Source organism: Lynx canadensis, chromosome D1 (assembly GCF_007474595.2).
Source record: "Lynx canadensis isolate LIC74 chromosome D1, mLynCan4.pri.v2, whole genome shotgun sequence".
Classification (NCBI taxonomy): Eukaryota; Metazoa; Chordata; class Mammalia; order Carnivora; family Felidae; genus Lynx; species Lynx canadensis.
The window spans coordinates 27551578-27567836 of NC_044312.2; the positions used below are offsets into that span (position 1 = coordinate 27551578).

General features: G+C 41.3%; 1 protein-coding gene across 5 annotated transcripts in view; it reads right to left on the reverse strand.

Annotated features, from left to right (window-relative positions):
• Positions 1-16259, reverse strand: part of SNX19 (sorting nexin 19) — a 48025-nt gene that overhangs the window by 25009 nt on the left and 6757 nt on the right. For all 5 annotated transcript variants that reach the window (XR_003972183.2, XM_030331193.2, XM_030331192.2 and 2 more), the window contains exons 5-8: positions 15300-15430; positions 13957-14053; positions 13051-13231; positions 10422-10551 (exon numbers count right to left, since the gene is read on the reverse strand). Coding sequence is in view for 4 of the 5 variants with exons in the window: in XM_030331193.2 (XP_030187053.1) it covers positions 10422-10551; positions 13051-13231; positions 13957-14053; positions 15300-15430 (539 nt within the window). In the remaining variant the exon portion in view is untranslated. The remainder of the gene's footprint in view (positions 1-10421; positions 10552-13050; positions 13232-13956; positions 14054-15299; positions 15431-16259) is intronic.

The following is a 16259-nucleotide window of genomic DNA, read 5'->3' on the forward strand; positions in this document are numbered from 1 at the left end:
CGACTGGCTCCCAACTTCTACTAGATCTCAGGTTAAAGTATGCTTAGCCATGATCTGGAAGAGAATTAGGGATTGGGTTTAAATAAGTAGACATAGTAGGGTTCCAAATTATACTGTGAAAATGGGTGGAGGAAGCTGGAAAAGGCTAAAAAGAACAAGGGGTAGAAGAGTAACCCAAAGGTAGTTGTTTTCAGTTTCTTGTCTATAGGCTGAATTTTAAAACCTTTCCAAATAGAAGGTTATCCATTCTGATCCTAAGGATATGGAATAGAGCTGTGGTGACTCCAGATGTCCACATAGTAGGGATTTTGGGGGCACCACTTGTGGTTAGAAAACAAGGGGGAGAGAGGAGGAGGTGGTCAAGGGGCTTACCTTGAAGCTGCATTTCCATACCAAGCATACCATGTTATAGAGATTATATATTTACTGAGGAAGGGCTAAATTCCCCCAAAGAAAATCTCCGGTGCCATAATTACAGCACTAGACTAAGGTGTATTTCCCACCGGGTCACCCCTACTACCTCCCTACTCTAGTACCATACAGGTCTATTCCTCCACAGGGCACTTGGTGAAGTCTCTGTCTAAAGACAGAGGTAAAGATCAAACCTGAAGCGTTAACATATGGCTGTGTTCCAATACCAAGTCAACAGGAAAGAGACAAATGATCTCCATCCATGGCTGAAAGCAAAACGAAATACCCTTGACCATTTAAGAGGTTTATAAGATTCCCAATATCAGTGCAATCTAGCATTGACAATGTCTACCTTAGTGACATATATATCTAGGATTCTGGTATCTAAAAAGGCCTTGAGTATAGGACCAACTAGCTTATAGAGAGTAGCAACAGATTTTTTCAACTTCAGATGTCCAGCTGGTTTAATCACTGTAGGCTCTCTGGTTTACTCTGGGTTTCTGAGTTAAAACTGTTCTTGATGAATCAGCTCCAGCACTGAACCCTTGAGGGGTGGAATGCACTCAAACGGGCAACTTCTGGCCGTACATACTGCTCAGAGAAGCAAGTGTACACTGAAGACCGATCAGAGAGAGGGGAGAGGGTGAAAGATAAAAGAAACAGGCTCATCTAAAAGTCAGTGGCCCAGAGTAGAGGGCAGATAAGTAGCTTCTGAATCATGGAGCAAGGCAGGGAATGGTTTCTGTTCCTATCACCACCAAGACAAGGACCTGTAGTTGCAAAATAAATCCTCCCTCAAAGAAGGCAAATGGGCACAATTTAACTTGCAGTGCCACCTGGTGCCTACAGGGAGAATTCCTGCTCTAATTCCCTCAGCATCTTGCTGGGCTTTCCAAGATGTATTTGTCAAAATGATCTTTCTGTCTTCTGTGCGCATGAAGATTCTCTCACCCAAACACTTCCTCTGTATCTGTCTCTGTCTCTCTCAGAGAGGGAGTGGATGAAGATATTCAAAATACGTTTAAAGTTTACTTTTTATTTAAAGTAGAAATAATGCCCCTCCTCTCCTTAAAATGTTCAGTGTCTGTACTATTCTTTATGCTAAACCTAACTGACACCCATCTCACATACAGCTTTAAACACTTACTTTCCTTTATAAAGCCTTTAGCCCCAAGAATTCTAATTTGTTTTGTACTGTGTTTACAGTCTATATCCAGTGTCATTTGGCCTCACATTATTCAATATTTCTAATTGTTTCATATGGGTTATTTCTTCTCTTAGGCTGAAAGGACCTTAAAGTAGAAACAGTCACACATTGGATCTGAAGGGCTAGCACAGAGGTATCAAATCTTAGACTTTTCAAAAATTATTTGTAAAGAGGTCACCATAACAAGAACATAAAGTTAGTTTTCTAGAAAGCAAGTGAAGAGGGTTAGGAGCATCTACATTACAGGGCAGTCCCCTGGTTCTGAAGAAACTCTGAGGTTCTGCTCTGGATATGACTGGGGGAGACTTTAAGTATGTAAGGTAGCATGGAGCGCATAGATAGATCATATGAAGAAAGAGGCCCTGCAGATCACAAAGCAAGCACAGTAGAAAGACCTCTCCAGAAAGATGTTGAAATGTAAACATATTCTCTACCTCAGATATGTTACTGCCCCAGCAAGTCAAAATCCCCAAGGAAATGGAACATGGACCTTATAAAGATGGGTGAGAAGTCATGGGTGATGCTGCCCTGTGCCAGGCTCACATCAAGAGGCTTTCATTATCATCTCTTATTCTCCAACTAACTTCATGAGTTAGGAACTCTTATTTCCATTTGGAGAGTAACTGAGGCAGAGGGAGGTTACGTGACTTGTCTAAGTCACACAGACAGTAAGACACAAAGTAGTAGGATTTGAATTCAGATCTGTCTGACTTCAAAGCACATATTCTTACTTCCCTGTGTGGAAGGAAAGGGGCTGAGAAGGTACAACAGCAGGAGACACTTCCAGAGAGGTCAAGCCTGTATGGGTCTTACAGTGGGAGGCCCAGGGCGGAGAGGGCACTATGTTCTTTTGGAAAGGAGAGTGCCACCAGGATAGGAGAAGGCCTGAAAGGCCCAAAGGAAAACCCTCTTCTCAGGCTCAACCATGGCTATGGGAATTCAAGTTGCTCACTTAGAGCTGCGGGGGAGGAATATAACAGAGGCTCAGTTCACGTTTGTGTTTCTTGTCCCCTAGCACTACTGAGGAATCCCTGCAATTCTCACTAGTGGTAGGAAGATGTTCATTTGACATAAATTTGTTAAGTGCCTTCTACATATATAGCTAGGTACTTATGACAGAATGATGAATAAGACAGAGTCCCCACTCTCAGGATACGGACAGTCTGAAACTGTCCTTCAAAACTGTCTTGGGTTCCTATTTGTTTTTTAAATTTTTTTTAAATGTTGATTTATTTTTGAGAGAAAGAGAGAGAGAGAGAGAGAGAGAGAGGGAGAGAGAGACAAGGAGAGAGAGACAATGAACAGGAGTGGGGGAGGGGCAGAGAGAGAGGGAGACACAGAATCTGGAGCAGGCTCCAGGCTCTGAGCTATCAGCACAGAGCCTGATGTGGGGCTTGAACTCACAAACTGTGAGATCGTGACCTGAGCTGAAGTTGGACGCTTAACCAACTGAGCCACCCAGGTGCCCTGGGTTTCAATTTGTAGTTATAGATGGACAAGAGATACAAGTAATGTGCCTTGAAAGAAGGTTTTGAGGTTGAAATACCTCATGATACTGTTTTATTCATAACTGATGCAATGATCAATTCTGCCTCTGTGTTTCAGTGTATGAGAATTTATATACAGAAGTGCAAAAACCCACAGGCATAGGCACATAGCCAGTCAGGTACCACCTATCTGTTAAAACTTTAAAGAGGCATTCAAGTAGAAACTGTCAGTATATAATAGAAAAGGCATGAAGTCTTTATCCTAAGATGGGTGTAGGGTAAGTGGCACCTAAGAAATCTGACAGGGAGGCCACTCATAATAGGAGAGACTGCTGTGGCCCATCCTGGCACAATCTATAGAAGTTGAGACCTTTGTCAAGGTCTAGTGGAAGAAGCGTAAGACAAACGATGTTCCTTTTCCCCAAGGAAGCACAATACAACCTAATCCAAAGCCATCAGTGCAAAAAATTATTTTCAGCAACTCTAAAAACTGCCTGAGTCAATAATGAGAGGGCCAGAAAATAATCTGACAGGAAAATTTGAAGACTTAGTCTGAGATAATTTTATATCTGGGGCTCTTACAAAAGTATGCTATTTTCTACAGAAATTGTGTGTAGAAAGAGATCAAGTGTAAGAAACCACAAGGCACCAAAGCTGAATCAAAAGAGAAGTTTATGGGGCAAAGGAGAAAGCTGTAATTTGCGTTTCTTGAGAAACTCTGAATCTTAACTCTGAAAATCTTTTTCTGACTGGGAATAGGATGTAGAACAGGGACCCTAAGGGAAACTATGCAATCTCTGATCCAGGAGTGTTTTAAGAATAAAATCAGAAATATTCAGATGGAAATGAATTTATATACTACCATCATGTGCATGTGTCCCTCAGTCTAGTCAGATGGAAAGCAAGAGAGATTAGATGGAAATAAGGCACAGGAACTTGCAAGGTCAATTCTAGTGGTCACGCCTTGGTGAGGAAGCTTGCAGAGTAGGGAGGCAGTATGGAGCAGCAGCAATTTCATAGGCTTTGAGGCCAGGATGACTGAAGTGGAATCCTGGGTGTGATACTTACTAGCTCTATAATTCTGGGAAGGTTATTTAATCCAAATATCATTTTCCTCACTTGTAAAATGTGTAAATATATGTCTATCTCACAGAACTGCACTGCACATTAGTACCTGAAGTACATGGCTGCTTACCTGGCATAGTTAGTATTTAACAAATGTTAGCTCCTTTCCTGTTGCACTTACTTGTACCCTTTGGTGGCAGGCCTGATGTTCCCCCCTTAAGATATAACCAATGTCAGAAAGACCCTTTATCCATCTGCTACCTAGACATGCCCACTGAGAAAGAGGCCCTTGAGTAGATTCCTCTTAGAGAGCACCTAAGACTCTGGAGTGACCTAAGAAAATTAGTGGAGGCAAAAGAGTACACGATCAGCCATTCATAATTGTCTTTCTGGAAAATGCACATTCTTGCCTGGCAGCACAGCCTCTCCCATGCTCCTCTACTCTCTCCCCATACACCTTCTGATTTTCCCTGGAGATAATCTATAGAGATTGGTTTTCTAAGAAAATGAGTCCATGGCCTGGCATAAAGTCCAGTGCCTGCCATGTAATTTTTTCATCCATTTAATTTTCAAGTGCACTGCTTGTTGGACTCCTTAAACCTGACACATTCTTTCTTTTCTTCTTCATCTCCATATAATTCCTGACTTAACATAACTAGTCTCTTTGCCCACAGATCACAGAACCTTCTTCCCTTTTCCCTACTCTTTTTACCACACTATTCCATTCCCACGTGCCCCTCAACATACACACACAAACACATTCACTCACTCACTCTTTAAGAAATCCTGATGTAGATGCCAAGAATGTGTCTGCTGCCCTTTTGACACAGAGTCTGATGCCATCTTCGGGGCCATGGGGAGGGCAGAGCCACGAGACGTGGCATTCGTGTACTCTACTGCTAGCCTGCCTCATATTTTTATCAGATCACTGCTCTGGGCATCCAAGCAGGGAACCAGTCCAGCTTCTTCTCATTCCTTTGCTCTACATCAGGACTCCATAATAATCTCACCCCTTACCTTGGCTGGGTCTTCCTGCCCCAAACCTTCTACCATCAATGGAGCACAGTACATCTCTCCTCCTTCCCTCCAGCCTAGTCATATCTGAGTACTTGTCCAATTTCTTAACCCTGATTCTGATGCATGCAGGGATACTGTTAAGTTTCTTCTGTTTTCGGACATGAGCAGTCTGCACAAGCTGGATTCACTTCTTGGCTTAGACTGCTACCCCCACTCCTCTTCCCCTCCCTTTGTCTCTAATTCCAAACAAGGAGTGCTCCTTCTTACATAATTGGATGTTCCCAGCACGGAAGCTTACATACGAGGTCAGGCGCGCATGCGTGCAAGACTTCCCTTTGACTTAACAATGCCTTTTTTGGGCATCTAACTTCTCTTTAGCTCCCTTCCCCCACTCTCTCCACACCATCAACAACATCAACAATCAAGGGAGATTTATGAAGCCTGGCTCAGACCAGAACTCTTCCAACCTTGGCTTAGAAGGAGGGGTCATGAGGTTGAATTTACTCTCCTTTTTTTTTTTTTTTTTTTTGCAGGCTAGAGAGAGACTGAGGGAGTGACTGTTCATGATTTGGCAGGAGTCCTTGGCATCCAAGGCAGTTACGTATATAGATCTTTTAAGGGAGCAAGGGGAGTAAACAAAGTTGAAAGCAGAAGCTAACTTATTTTCTTAGAGATGATAATGCTGGAGGCTGGAAAATTATGACATTTGAAGGTAATGAATGTAAATCTAGATGGCAGTTCTGTCCCTGATGCCTGAACTGCAGTGTGTTCATGATGACCAGAGAAGTGGCAATAGCTATCAGTGCCATCAATACCAACTACCTTTAGAGTGCAGAACTAAAGACAGCTCAGTATGCTGCAAAAGGATACAGCTCAGATACTTATGGTTTCAGAGACTGAACAGCCATGGTGCTTCCTGGGGACAGTCTCAGAGAGGCCAACACTGAAGCAGGCAGGGACCACACTGTACCTCTTGTAATAGTAACAAAGGTATGTGGAGTGGTGGGGAGGTGGGGGAGGTGCTGTAGCTTTGGGGGGATATCAAATTCCAACTTATTTGCTTACCAAAGCAAATAAAGCCCAAGAATGTAGCACTGTATAAACCGCATCTTAAAAATAAAAAGAAGCGTAAGCCGTTCAGGGGACATGTAACATGGAATGACCTTAGGATTAGGATGCTGCAGGGCCCTTTGTGTTACATGAGAATGTGCATATAGGGAAATGTGGTTTGGATTTTACAAAATGACTGAAAATTTCCTCTTGGGGAATGTAGACTACTCTGAGGCAAAATAATTTTGTTGGTTTTTAATCCCTTCAAATCCCAGAGCAAAACTGATAAGAAAAGATAAAGTCATTAAGCTGAAAATTAGACAAACATGGGTTCAGATTCTGCCTGTGGTATACTTATTAGCTCTGTGATCTGGATTAAATAACCACACTTCTTTGTAAGCCTTAGCTTCCTCATCTTTGAAACGGGGATCATAGCTGTTCTACAGGGCTTTGAGGGGATTAAATGATATAATGCGCTTGTGTGTTCAGTATAGTGTCTGCACAAAGTAAACTCTCAACAAAGGTTTGCTGGGCACTAAATACGCTGAAGGTGACAATGTTATCTACATTGTGTTATCTACATTGTTATCTACAAAGTACCTACACTTTGAGTCCTGAAGTAAGCCCTGTCTATTCCCTGTCTACCATGCACAGGGGAACTTGCTGGTGTAAGACCACAGACCACAGATACTTCGAACTTCTGGAAGGGGAATTGTAATTCTTTCCCCAGATATCCATGGTTGCCTCTTAACTCCCATCTTTTATTTATTTATTTATTTATTTATTTATTTATTTATTTATTAAACATTTATTCATTCTTGAGAGATAGAGCACGAGTGGGGGAGGGGCAGAGAGTGAGAGAGAGTGGGGAGACACAGAATCCAAAGCAGGCTCCAGGCTCTGAGCTGTCAGCACAGAGCCTGACGCAGGGTTCGAACCCATGACCATGAGATCATGACCTGAGCCGAAGTCGGATGCTTAACTGACAGCCCCTCAGGGACCCCTTGACTCCCTTTAAAACGCTTCAAGAACACTGTGAACCCAGCACCAGCTATTTGAGAAGGGGGCCATGTGCATCATTTAAAAGATGGGAATGATTTCTAGGGAAGGATGAAAGGCCTTGAATAGGGAAGGATGAAACTCTTAATTCTAGTCTGTGGAGACTTAGGGTGTGAAGGGTGTCAACTGGCTATGTTCCCATTTCCACTGTAGCTAACACAAAACAAAATGGACCTAACAATAACATTTGATAGAAGTGGGAACTTTTTGATAGGAAGGGATATGAGACAAGTGAATAAGGACAAAATATCATCGCCTGGAAAAATCTATGATGAACAAAGATAACAGACCACAGTTACAAAGAGTTTTCCAGAAGTAACTAGCCACAAAATTCTATTCTTGCACAAGATTCATCTTGGCTTCATTCAAATTCACTAAAGACATCCAGAATTTCCCTCCTTTAACAAGCAGAGATGCCACTCCATTAAAAAAGAAAAAGTTAAAGGAATGTCAAGGGAAATTTAGTTGTAAGCCCTCTCCCTGATTTTGTTTATGGTGTGAGCTCCATGTGAGTTTTGCTCATATTCATTCACCAGACAGCTATCTATCCAGCTAACTAGAGGTGTAGTTCTAGTAGAAGTGTCAAGGGCTGGGGACGAAAAGGTGAGCAAGCCTGATTCAAAGTTCTTCTCATGAAGGCATTACTTGAGTCTAGCAGCTCTCCCCACCCATGTAACCAGGAGCACCTGGAAAATACTACTGAATTCTATACTTAACCTACACTTGTCTGTGCTGGAAAGATACCTGGGTGGTCTGCTTCATGATGTCAGACATGGGAATACTCTAGTTGTTACTTTAACAAAGGAACCCATTGGCACAAAGTCACCTAGAAACCCCTTACAAAGCCTTTATTGTTTAGGAGCTCTATTCTGCAAAACTCAGAGACACGCACAGTGGGGATAGCAGTTGCTACAGGAGATGGGTATAGGGTAGAGCAACCTGAAGACGTAAAAGTAGAACAAATCTGGGGTCACCAGCTGGAGGAATTAGAAAGAGAAAGAATTTTTTTTTATCCTTTCCTTTTTCTGAAGTGCAAATAATTAAGACCTAACATCTACTGGATACCTTCTACGCACCTGAGATTGACACTATTATTATTCCTATTTTCCAGATGAGGAAACCAAAGCTCAGAGAAATTAATCATAGCAGAGTAGTAGTATATTGTGTGGATAAGAACTTGGGCTTTGGAATTTCTGGATTTGATTTCTGGCTCCACCATGCATTAGCTTTGTGATTGTGGATAAGGCCCTCTGTTCTAACCCCCATTAAACTGTACAAAATGTGAAAAGTAGAGACTATCTGTTTTCTTCACTACTGACCAGCCTGGTGAATTAAGGAGTAAGACCAAAACAATTTCCCAGCTAGATAGACAGGTAAGCGTATTTCAACGTGAAGTGGATGAATGCTACAAACAGCTTGGACAACTGTCTACCAGTCAAACCCAGAAACTGCTCAGATCAGAGGGCACAATATATTTACTTCTGCACATCCCATCCACTCCACTTTACTCTTATCTCTTCCCTATCCCGAGAGAATTTATAATCATTGCCCACTGAGGTAAATGCAATCTGGCTTAGAATTCTCAAGTTTGAAATTCCCTTGTATTTAATCTCCCTGGTTTAGATCTCTAAGAACCCTGACTATGTAAAATACTACTTCTTCAGTGATCAGCCTGTAATCGCCAAATATATTTCTCTCTCCTTATCTGGTACTGGCTCAAGCCCTTTAATATTCTTAGTTATTTACACTTCAGGTAAACTTCTTCCTACCTTTTTCATATATGAATCCTTATCTTTGAATACTTTCTTGTGTTTTGAAACCAATTTGTCATGTAAATGCCTTCAAGGATGAGGGTAATCAATTATCACATACTAGCTAGTTTTAGGAGCTTCCAATTTTTTGAAAGATCAGCATTTTGGAAGATTTTGGAAGATCAGCAAGGGGAAGCTTAACAGAGGAAGAAGAGAAACAAAGGCTCAATTAACAACATCCACAAGTGACTGAAAACAACACAGACAGACTCTGCTTTCAAGTATGCAGGTAATGAGAAAGGAAATGTTTATCTTTGATTTGGCATTTAGTGAGCATCCTCTATGTCCTGGGTCCTGTGTAAGTTGCTGGGGATATAAAGTCAGGTGTACTCCCTAAAGAACTGGTAGTCTAGAACATGGTTTCTCAACCTCTGTACTACTGTTATTTTGGGTAGGATGATTCAGTGTTGTTTGGGGCATTGGGAGTGGGGAGAGTGCTGTCCTGTGTAGTGTAATAGCATCCCTGGCCTCTACCCACTAGATTAAATAGTCTCCTATCTCCCTTCCCAGTTGTGACAACTCAAAATGTCTCCTGATATTGCCAACTACCCCTGGGAGAAAACTGGCCCTCACTTGAGGACCACTAGTTTAGGGAAAGAACATTATTTCTCTAATACACTGTGTTGTCAGTATTATGATCACAACTCTAAGGGTAGACAAGAGGGCTCCTCAGTTCTGGGGGAAGGTGGGAGAGGATACCACACAAAGTTCCACAGAATAAATCTTTTCACAGATCTTTTAAGAGATATAAGTGGTGTTGGGATCACAATCCACATTTTAAATCCAAGTATACTACTATTCCTTACCATCCTGTGGAAGTACTTGCTCAGTTGTTGACTATTTACACACCTTTTGGAGAAAACAATCTTTATTTTCAGAGCACTGATCTGTTTTCGCCTTGTCTTTCTCATTATTTATCATCACAGTGAATACATACTGTCAGTGAAATGTTCACTGTAACAAGGTGAACAGTGTAGGGCTTGGGGTTTAACTGGGTGGAGAATGGATCCCCCAGGAGTAAGAGTTGAAGTATTTTAAGATCACAGGCAATGTCTGTAACTCGGTGGATTATGCCAGAAGTCCTATAGAAGCAGACCCATTCACTCTTTAGACAATGAGGTGATTAATACAAGCCTTTTGGTACACTTCAGGCAGTCTTCATCCCTGAACCCCTACAACAGAGTCTCTGTCTTCCGTTATGGCCACAGGTTTCCTGGACTCGACACTTTCCCTCTCCAGTGCAGAATTCAGAATTCACACCCAAGCCCTGTCCAACTTGAGACTCTAATACGATAGAGAACTCTGCAGTCTTACCTCTGAATTAGGGTCCCAAAGGCAAGACGAAGAACTTTTTGCATGTTTTCTGTACACAGCCATCTCCACTGTTCCATTAGCAGCAAGAGGAGCAGATCCAGGGCTGTGTCAGCTAGCTCTGTCTCTGTTCCTGGGGAATGAAAGGCATCAAAAGTAACTGAGAAGAGACCCATTCAGGTGGAACATATTTCAATGAACTGGATCTTCACCTTTATATCAATCATCTTGTATTTCTGTAATTCTTCTTTACTCAAATCAAGAGATGTTTACTTTATATCTAAGAAGTTCAGTGATAGGCTCTGTATTTCTTTATAATTCTTTTGTTTATGTTCCTCACTCAGTAAATATTGTTTGCCTTTCTAAAAGATTTTGCATATAAATATTTTTCCCACCTAGCTTCTGTTTCTTCTGTATTCTCTCCAGGGAGCTGAATACATTCTGTTCCAAGTAATTGCTCCCAACTAGTGACTAACTGGAATTGGCAAGGCCCAGTCTCTTCCATCCTTATATTCCACTGGCCTCCACAAAGCATCATGGAAATGTTGTGGGCAGCAGATCTGGGGAAAGATTTAGGATTCATTCTCCTATAAACAAGTTGCTTTGAAAGCATCTCCATTACACAGAGCTGTTGGGTTGGGATCCAGGAGGCTTCAGTTTGGTTCTGAGATAACATGCAGTTCTAGAAAGAGCACTATACCTTTGGTAAAATAGGCCATGACAATTATTGATTTCCTTCCTATTTCAAAGACTGGAAAGAGGACCACAAATGAGTTCATATCCGTGCTAAGCTGAAGTCTCCTGAACAGATGTATTTCTTGGATGGAAGCATCTGTTCTCTAACCCTGTTCAGGGGTCCCATGTCATCTGTGATTTGCCTCCCAAGAGACATCCCTAGGAATATATGAATGAATGAATGAATGAATGAATCTCAGCAATCTGATGCTATTGCTGTGATTAATATTACAATTAATCATCAACAATAATTTTGTTGGTCTAGGACAAATAGGTATTGTCTGGGCCAGTTTGCCCAAGCTCTTCTCCCTAAAGGGTTCTTTAGAACATTAATGACTTCAGATTTAGATGAATCTGTTAGAACTGAATCCTACTTTTTTCTTAATCCCACCCAATATATATATTTTTTCTGCACTGCATTTCAAGGGGAAATTGTTCAGAACTGGTATGTTTACTTTCCAGTCATTTGCTCAAAGACAGGATATTTAGGTCCTTGGGAAACAGCATCATTCTGAGCATCTGTCACCCTTCTCAATTCTATTTTCTCAGGTTTAGTGTTTACCTAGAGCTGCCACCATGTGGTGACAGTTAGTCATAGCAGAAAATATAAGAAAAAGCAAAACAAGGCACCAAGTCCTCTGGAACAAAATGGTGAATTTCCTGTCATGTGAGAATTTTGAGTTTCTTAAGGCTAAAAGAAAAGCTCAGGCATAAACTATATCTTTAGAGTTATGATGTTGAAAATTTACAGCCTTGATTTTGGCTGTTTATACTGTTTTACCCATTTCATCTTTCTTACAGTTCTGATGCTTTTGCCATTATAACACTTTATTTACTTATCCAGTGAGACATGTGTGAAGAGGTGGGGTTGTAAATTTCATTTTTTCTTCCTCACAGTTAAGCAGAGGTCCCATAGAGTGAGGTCAAGTGACTATTCATGGGCATCCAAGAAACAATGTTGAAATCGGCGTTTTTGTTTTTTTTTTTCCTTCTGAACTAAAGATTTTGTGATCTCTTCTTGAAGAGACTTTGTGGGAAACTTTGTCTTGGTGGAAATGAAAACCTTTTTTAGAAATTGTAGCTCAGCAAACATACTAATATCCTGGGCTCCCATTTTTGACCATGTAGAAAACACCTGCACTGTTTCTAGGAAGCAAACCTGCCCTATCCTCACCTCTTCTCCTTTCCTGTTCTATGGTGGGGCACTGGGTGGTATCACTTGCCATGGCAGTAAATAAAACAGAAGGAAAAGCTCCAGGGAGAGGAAGAATTCCATTTCACACAGGTTGCACTTCAGCTGCCCTGTGCTATATCTAAGTGAAGATTTCTAGTAGGCAAGTGGAAAGACAACATCCAACATTTAGGCATCATCAGCACATGTGTTAGATTTGAAATCAATAGTACAAATGAGATCACTCAGGGGGACCATGCAGAATAAGAATAAAGAGCCAAAAATAAAGCTCTGGAAGGCTAGTAAGAGAACCAACAAATGGGACTAAGAGACTAACTACATGAGAGGCAGAAAGAAAACCAGGAGAGGGGGACACAGACATGAAGGAAGGAAGTTTTGCAGATAAAGGGAGTAGTCCAAAGATGCCAAAGCATGCCATAAATAATATACATAAGATAATGATATGATAAGCATGGATCTCATCTTGCTGGATCAGAGCTCCCTGTTTTTGTGCCCTGTTCCCCTGTTTAACTCAGCTCTGGGGACTGTGTCGGATTCTTCTTTGTATGCCAGGCTCGGCAGAGCACCTCAAGCACTGGTTTTTAACACATGGTTTGCTTAGCTAAACAGAAGAGAAATTAAATGGACAAATCCCAACTGTCACAAGTCCCAAGTATACTATACCATGGCTCCCTTCTCTGTAGGAGCAGGGACCCTGTCGCTTACCCGGATCACTGGTGCTGAGGTCTTGGGCTGGCACGGCTGGATCTGACAAGTAACCATCCACACAACCTTTGGGGATTTGTTCACGGTCTTTTTCTGGGACTTCTGCTGGCTGCATTTCTAGTAACTTTGTCTGTTTTTCAATAAAGGACTCCATCCCAGACATGGATAGGATCTCTGACTCCTGAGGAAAGAGCCAGTGGCACATCACATAAAGTATGAGGAATATATGAGAGCAACTGTGGCACTTGAGTTTCCCTGTTCCTTCTCTGCAAAAGTATCATGAGTACAGAACCCAAATGACTCTGTGACTACCTCAGGAAAGTCTTTAGCTTCTACCAAAACTGCAAGTAAAACAATGCCTTTGTATTTGCACTTGCTGCAAACACATTTGGGTCATCTATTCTTTTCCAGGAACTGGCTTTCCTTCTCATTCTGCCACCTTTTATTCCAAACCCATGGTGCTTGAGAAGTCAAACTGCTGACCCAGAGCCAGTAGGAATTACAAACTAGCCAGAGAAAATACTTTTAGAATAAAAGTTAGAGGGGTGCCTGGGTGGCTCAGTCGGTTAAGCGTCCAACTTCAGCTCAGGTCATGATCTCGCGGTTCGTAAGTTCAAGCCCTGCGTCAGGCTCTGTGCTCAGAGCCTGGAGCCTGCTTCAGATTCTGTGTCTCCCTCTCTCTTTGCCCCTTCCCCAGCTCACACTCTGTCTCTCTCTGTCTCAAAAAGAAATAAACATTAAAAAAAAATTTAAAAAAAAAAGAATAAAAGTTAGAGACACAGATGCTGGTTAGGTCCTTCAGCAAGGCACCTACATCCCTCCTAACTTTAGAGAATGTCTCAATTGTCTATAACTGCAGGGTCAACCTCCCAGTGATTAATTCCAGGAGTCATCTGGTTATCTTACCACACTGCCTTCCTGAAAACAATAGAGAATCTTCTCAGGTGCTTCAGTTATATTCAGTGCTGGAGCAATCTTACTGGATGAGAACCTCAGCCTGGACCTGGTATTGACACAACGAGCAGAAACAGAATGTAATGCATGATTTTGATTCCTATATGAAGGACTGACAAGTATTAATACCTTAAAACAAGAACACTCATACTTATTCTAGGGATCTTACTGTGGTCAGAGTTGCCAGGAGAGACCTGGCCCTGAAATTCCCCAAGTGACAGACAGGCAATTCTCAATACATAGTGCAACCACTGCACTAAGCTATGTGCACAACGCATTTGTGAAAGGGTTTTTGCTAATGTAAAACAGGGACCAGTCTATCATGGCTGTATTCCCATAAGCTAGAAGAATGGCTAGCATATACTATATTCTCATTAAAAATTTGTCAAAGATTAAAGAGACGTGTGGAATAAACCAAGGCTTTAGTTGTTACTGTTGGTACCCTATTTGCACATCCATTTATTCTCCTTGTATTCCAAATAAAACCAGGGGAAGGACCACAAGTGCTAACCTCAATGTTTCAAGGATCTTATAAGCACAGATATCATGGTCACCTTTCAAAATATGGGCTCAGTAAAAAAAAAAAGAAAAAGAAAAAAAAGGCTAAAAATTATGAGTGTTATTGCTGGTACATGACACATGTACACAAAGACAGTCAGACATACAGACATAAAAATACAAACTCTATCCTTCCCTCTCCCCACTCCAACACACACATAAACCCACATTATCTCTCTCTCTCTCTCTCAGTCTTTCTCTCTGTCTCTTCATAATGGCCCAGATACAGATATGAAGTTTGCACTAAAGGTTAAGAGTGGTGCCATTCCCTTCCACATGTTGGCTTTGAAAGGGTATATTTGGGACCCTAGTGCAGGAAACAATAGCTGGCCCCTTCCTGTTTATTGCTAGTATATGCATCTTTGGAGCTAAGAGTTGCAGAAACGATGGCAAACAGAGATCAGTTATCAGCCTTAATTCTTCATAGAAAAGAAACATCTCAATTTTATAGGAAAATAGAAAAGGACGCTATCTGTATTCTAGAGTTTTCCTTCTAATTAAAAATTCCTGATCAGTTTAAGTCCTGGAATCCTACGGCGAGACAAACATTCATCAGGGATGCCTATGCTGGATCTTAGGCTCCTTTAGGTTGATGGAGCCTGGTTTTGTATAATAACTGGTATGTGTTACCCATCTCCTCTCTCCTAGGGATTGAAAGTGGAGATGGGATTTGGCTGAAGACTGGCAATCAACTTGAGAACTGGAAAGGGTCCCTGGATAAATGAAGGGTTTCTCACTTGCTAGTCTTCTTGCCTTCTGTCTGGGGCTTGCTTTCTGTCTCGGCCTCACTCAGCTCTTCTGTGGGACTCTGGGGTTCAGAGCGAGGAAATGCTGTCTTCAAGGTGTCCACGATAGCACTCACCACCATCTGCAGGGGTCAGAGGTGCAGGGTCAGACAGGAACCACCAAATGAGCAGTTGTCTCATGCTGCTTTATGCAATTAGGATGCGCAGATAGCTAGGCTAGCTAGTGGAATCTTACTCATCAGCACAGTCAGGTATCAGGCAGACTTACTGTCAACTATTCTCCCTTTTCTCTATGGCCATAAAAATCTTCTTCCTCACAGAGTTAAGACAAACAATACCATGGGAAAATAAGTCAAAACAAACAATGAGATAAATAAAAACCTTGAGAGTTCTACAGGCTGGTGAAATACTTTTCATTTCTCAATTTCTTTCCTTGTATATAAAGGAATAATTTTTAGTTTGTAAATCAATAATACTTTCACCAAGATGTGAATAAATGGAAGTAACATAGGCAGGGATATATGGAAAAAAGAAAGAGTAAAGATTATCAAATAAGAAATGCAGTCTGGTAGCATACATATTAACATGCTCAGAGTAATTCACAGAGTAAAGAACTGGTTTTTCCAGTTAATTCAAACAATTTCTCTTCTTTACAGAAAGAATAACAAAAATCACTCATGTCAAAATTAAGGAATCTTGAGTTGATATCAACTTTTCTACTCATAAACACCAAATATTTGGTCATAAAGACCAAATAAAGCAATCCTCACTGAAGAGTAAGAGTTGTCTGTATTTCTCAGAACGGGAAAATGGCATATAGATATTTGCTAAAAAGGAAAATGCACAAACAAATGAAACCCTACAATACTCAAGAAATGAAAAGAAATCTTTACTTTTCCTTTGGTGCTCCTTGCTAATTAACACTGCTGGCTAAGAGTAGTGTCATGCCTT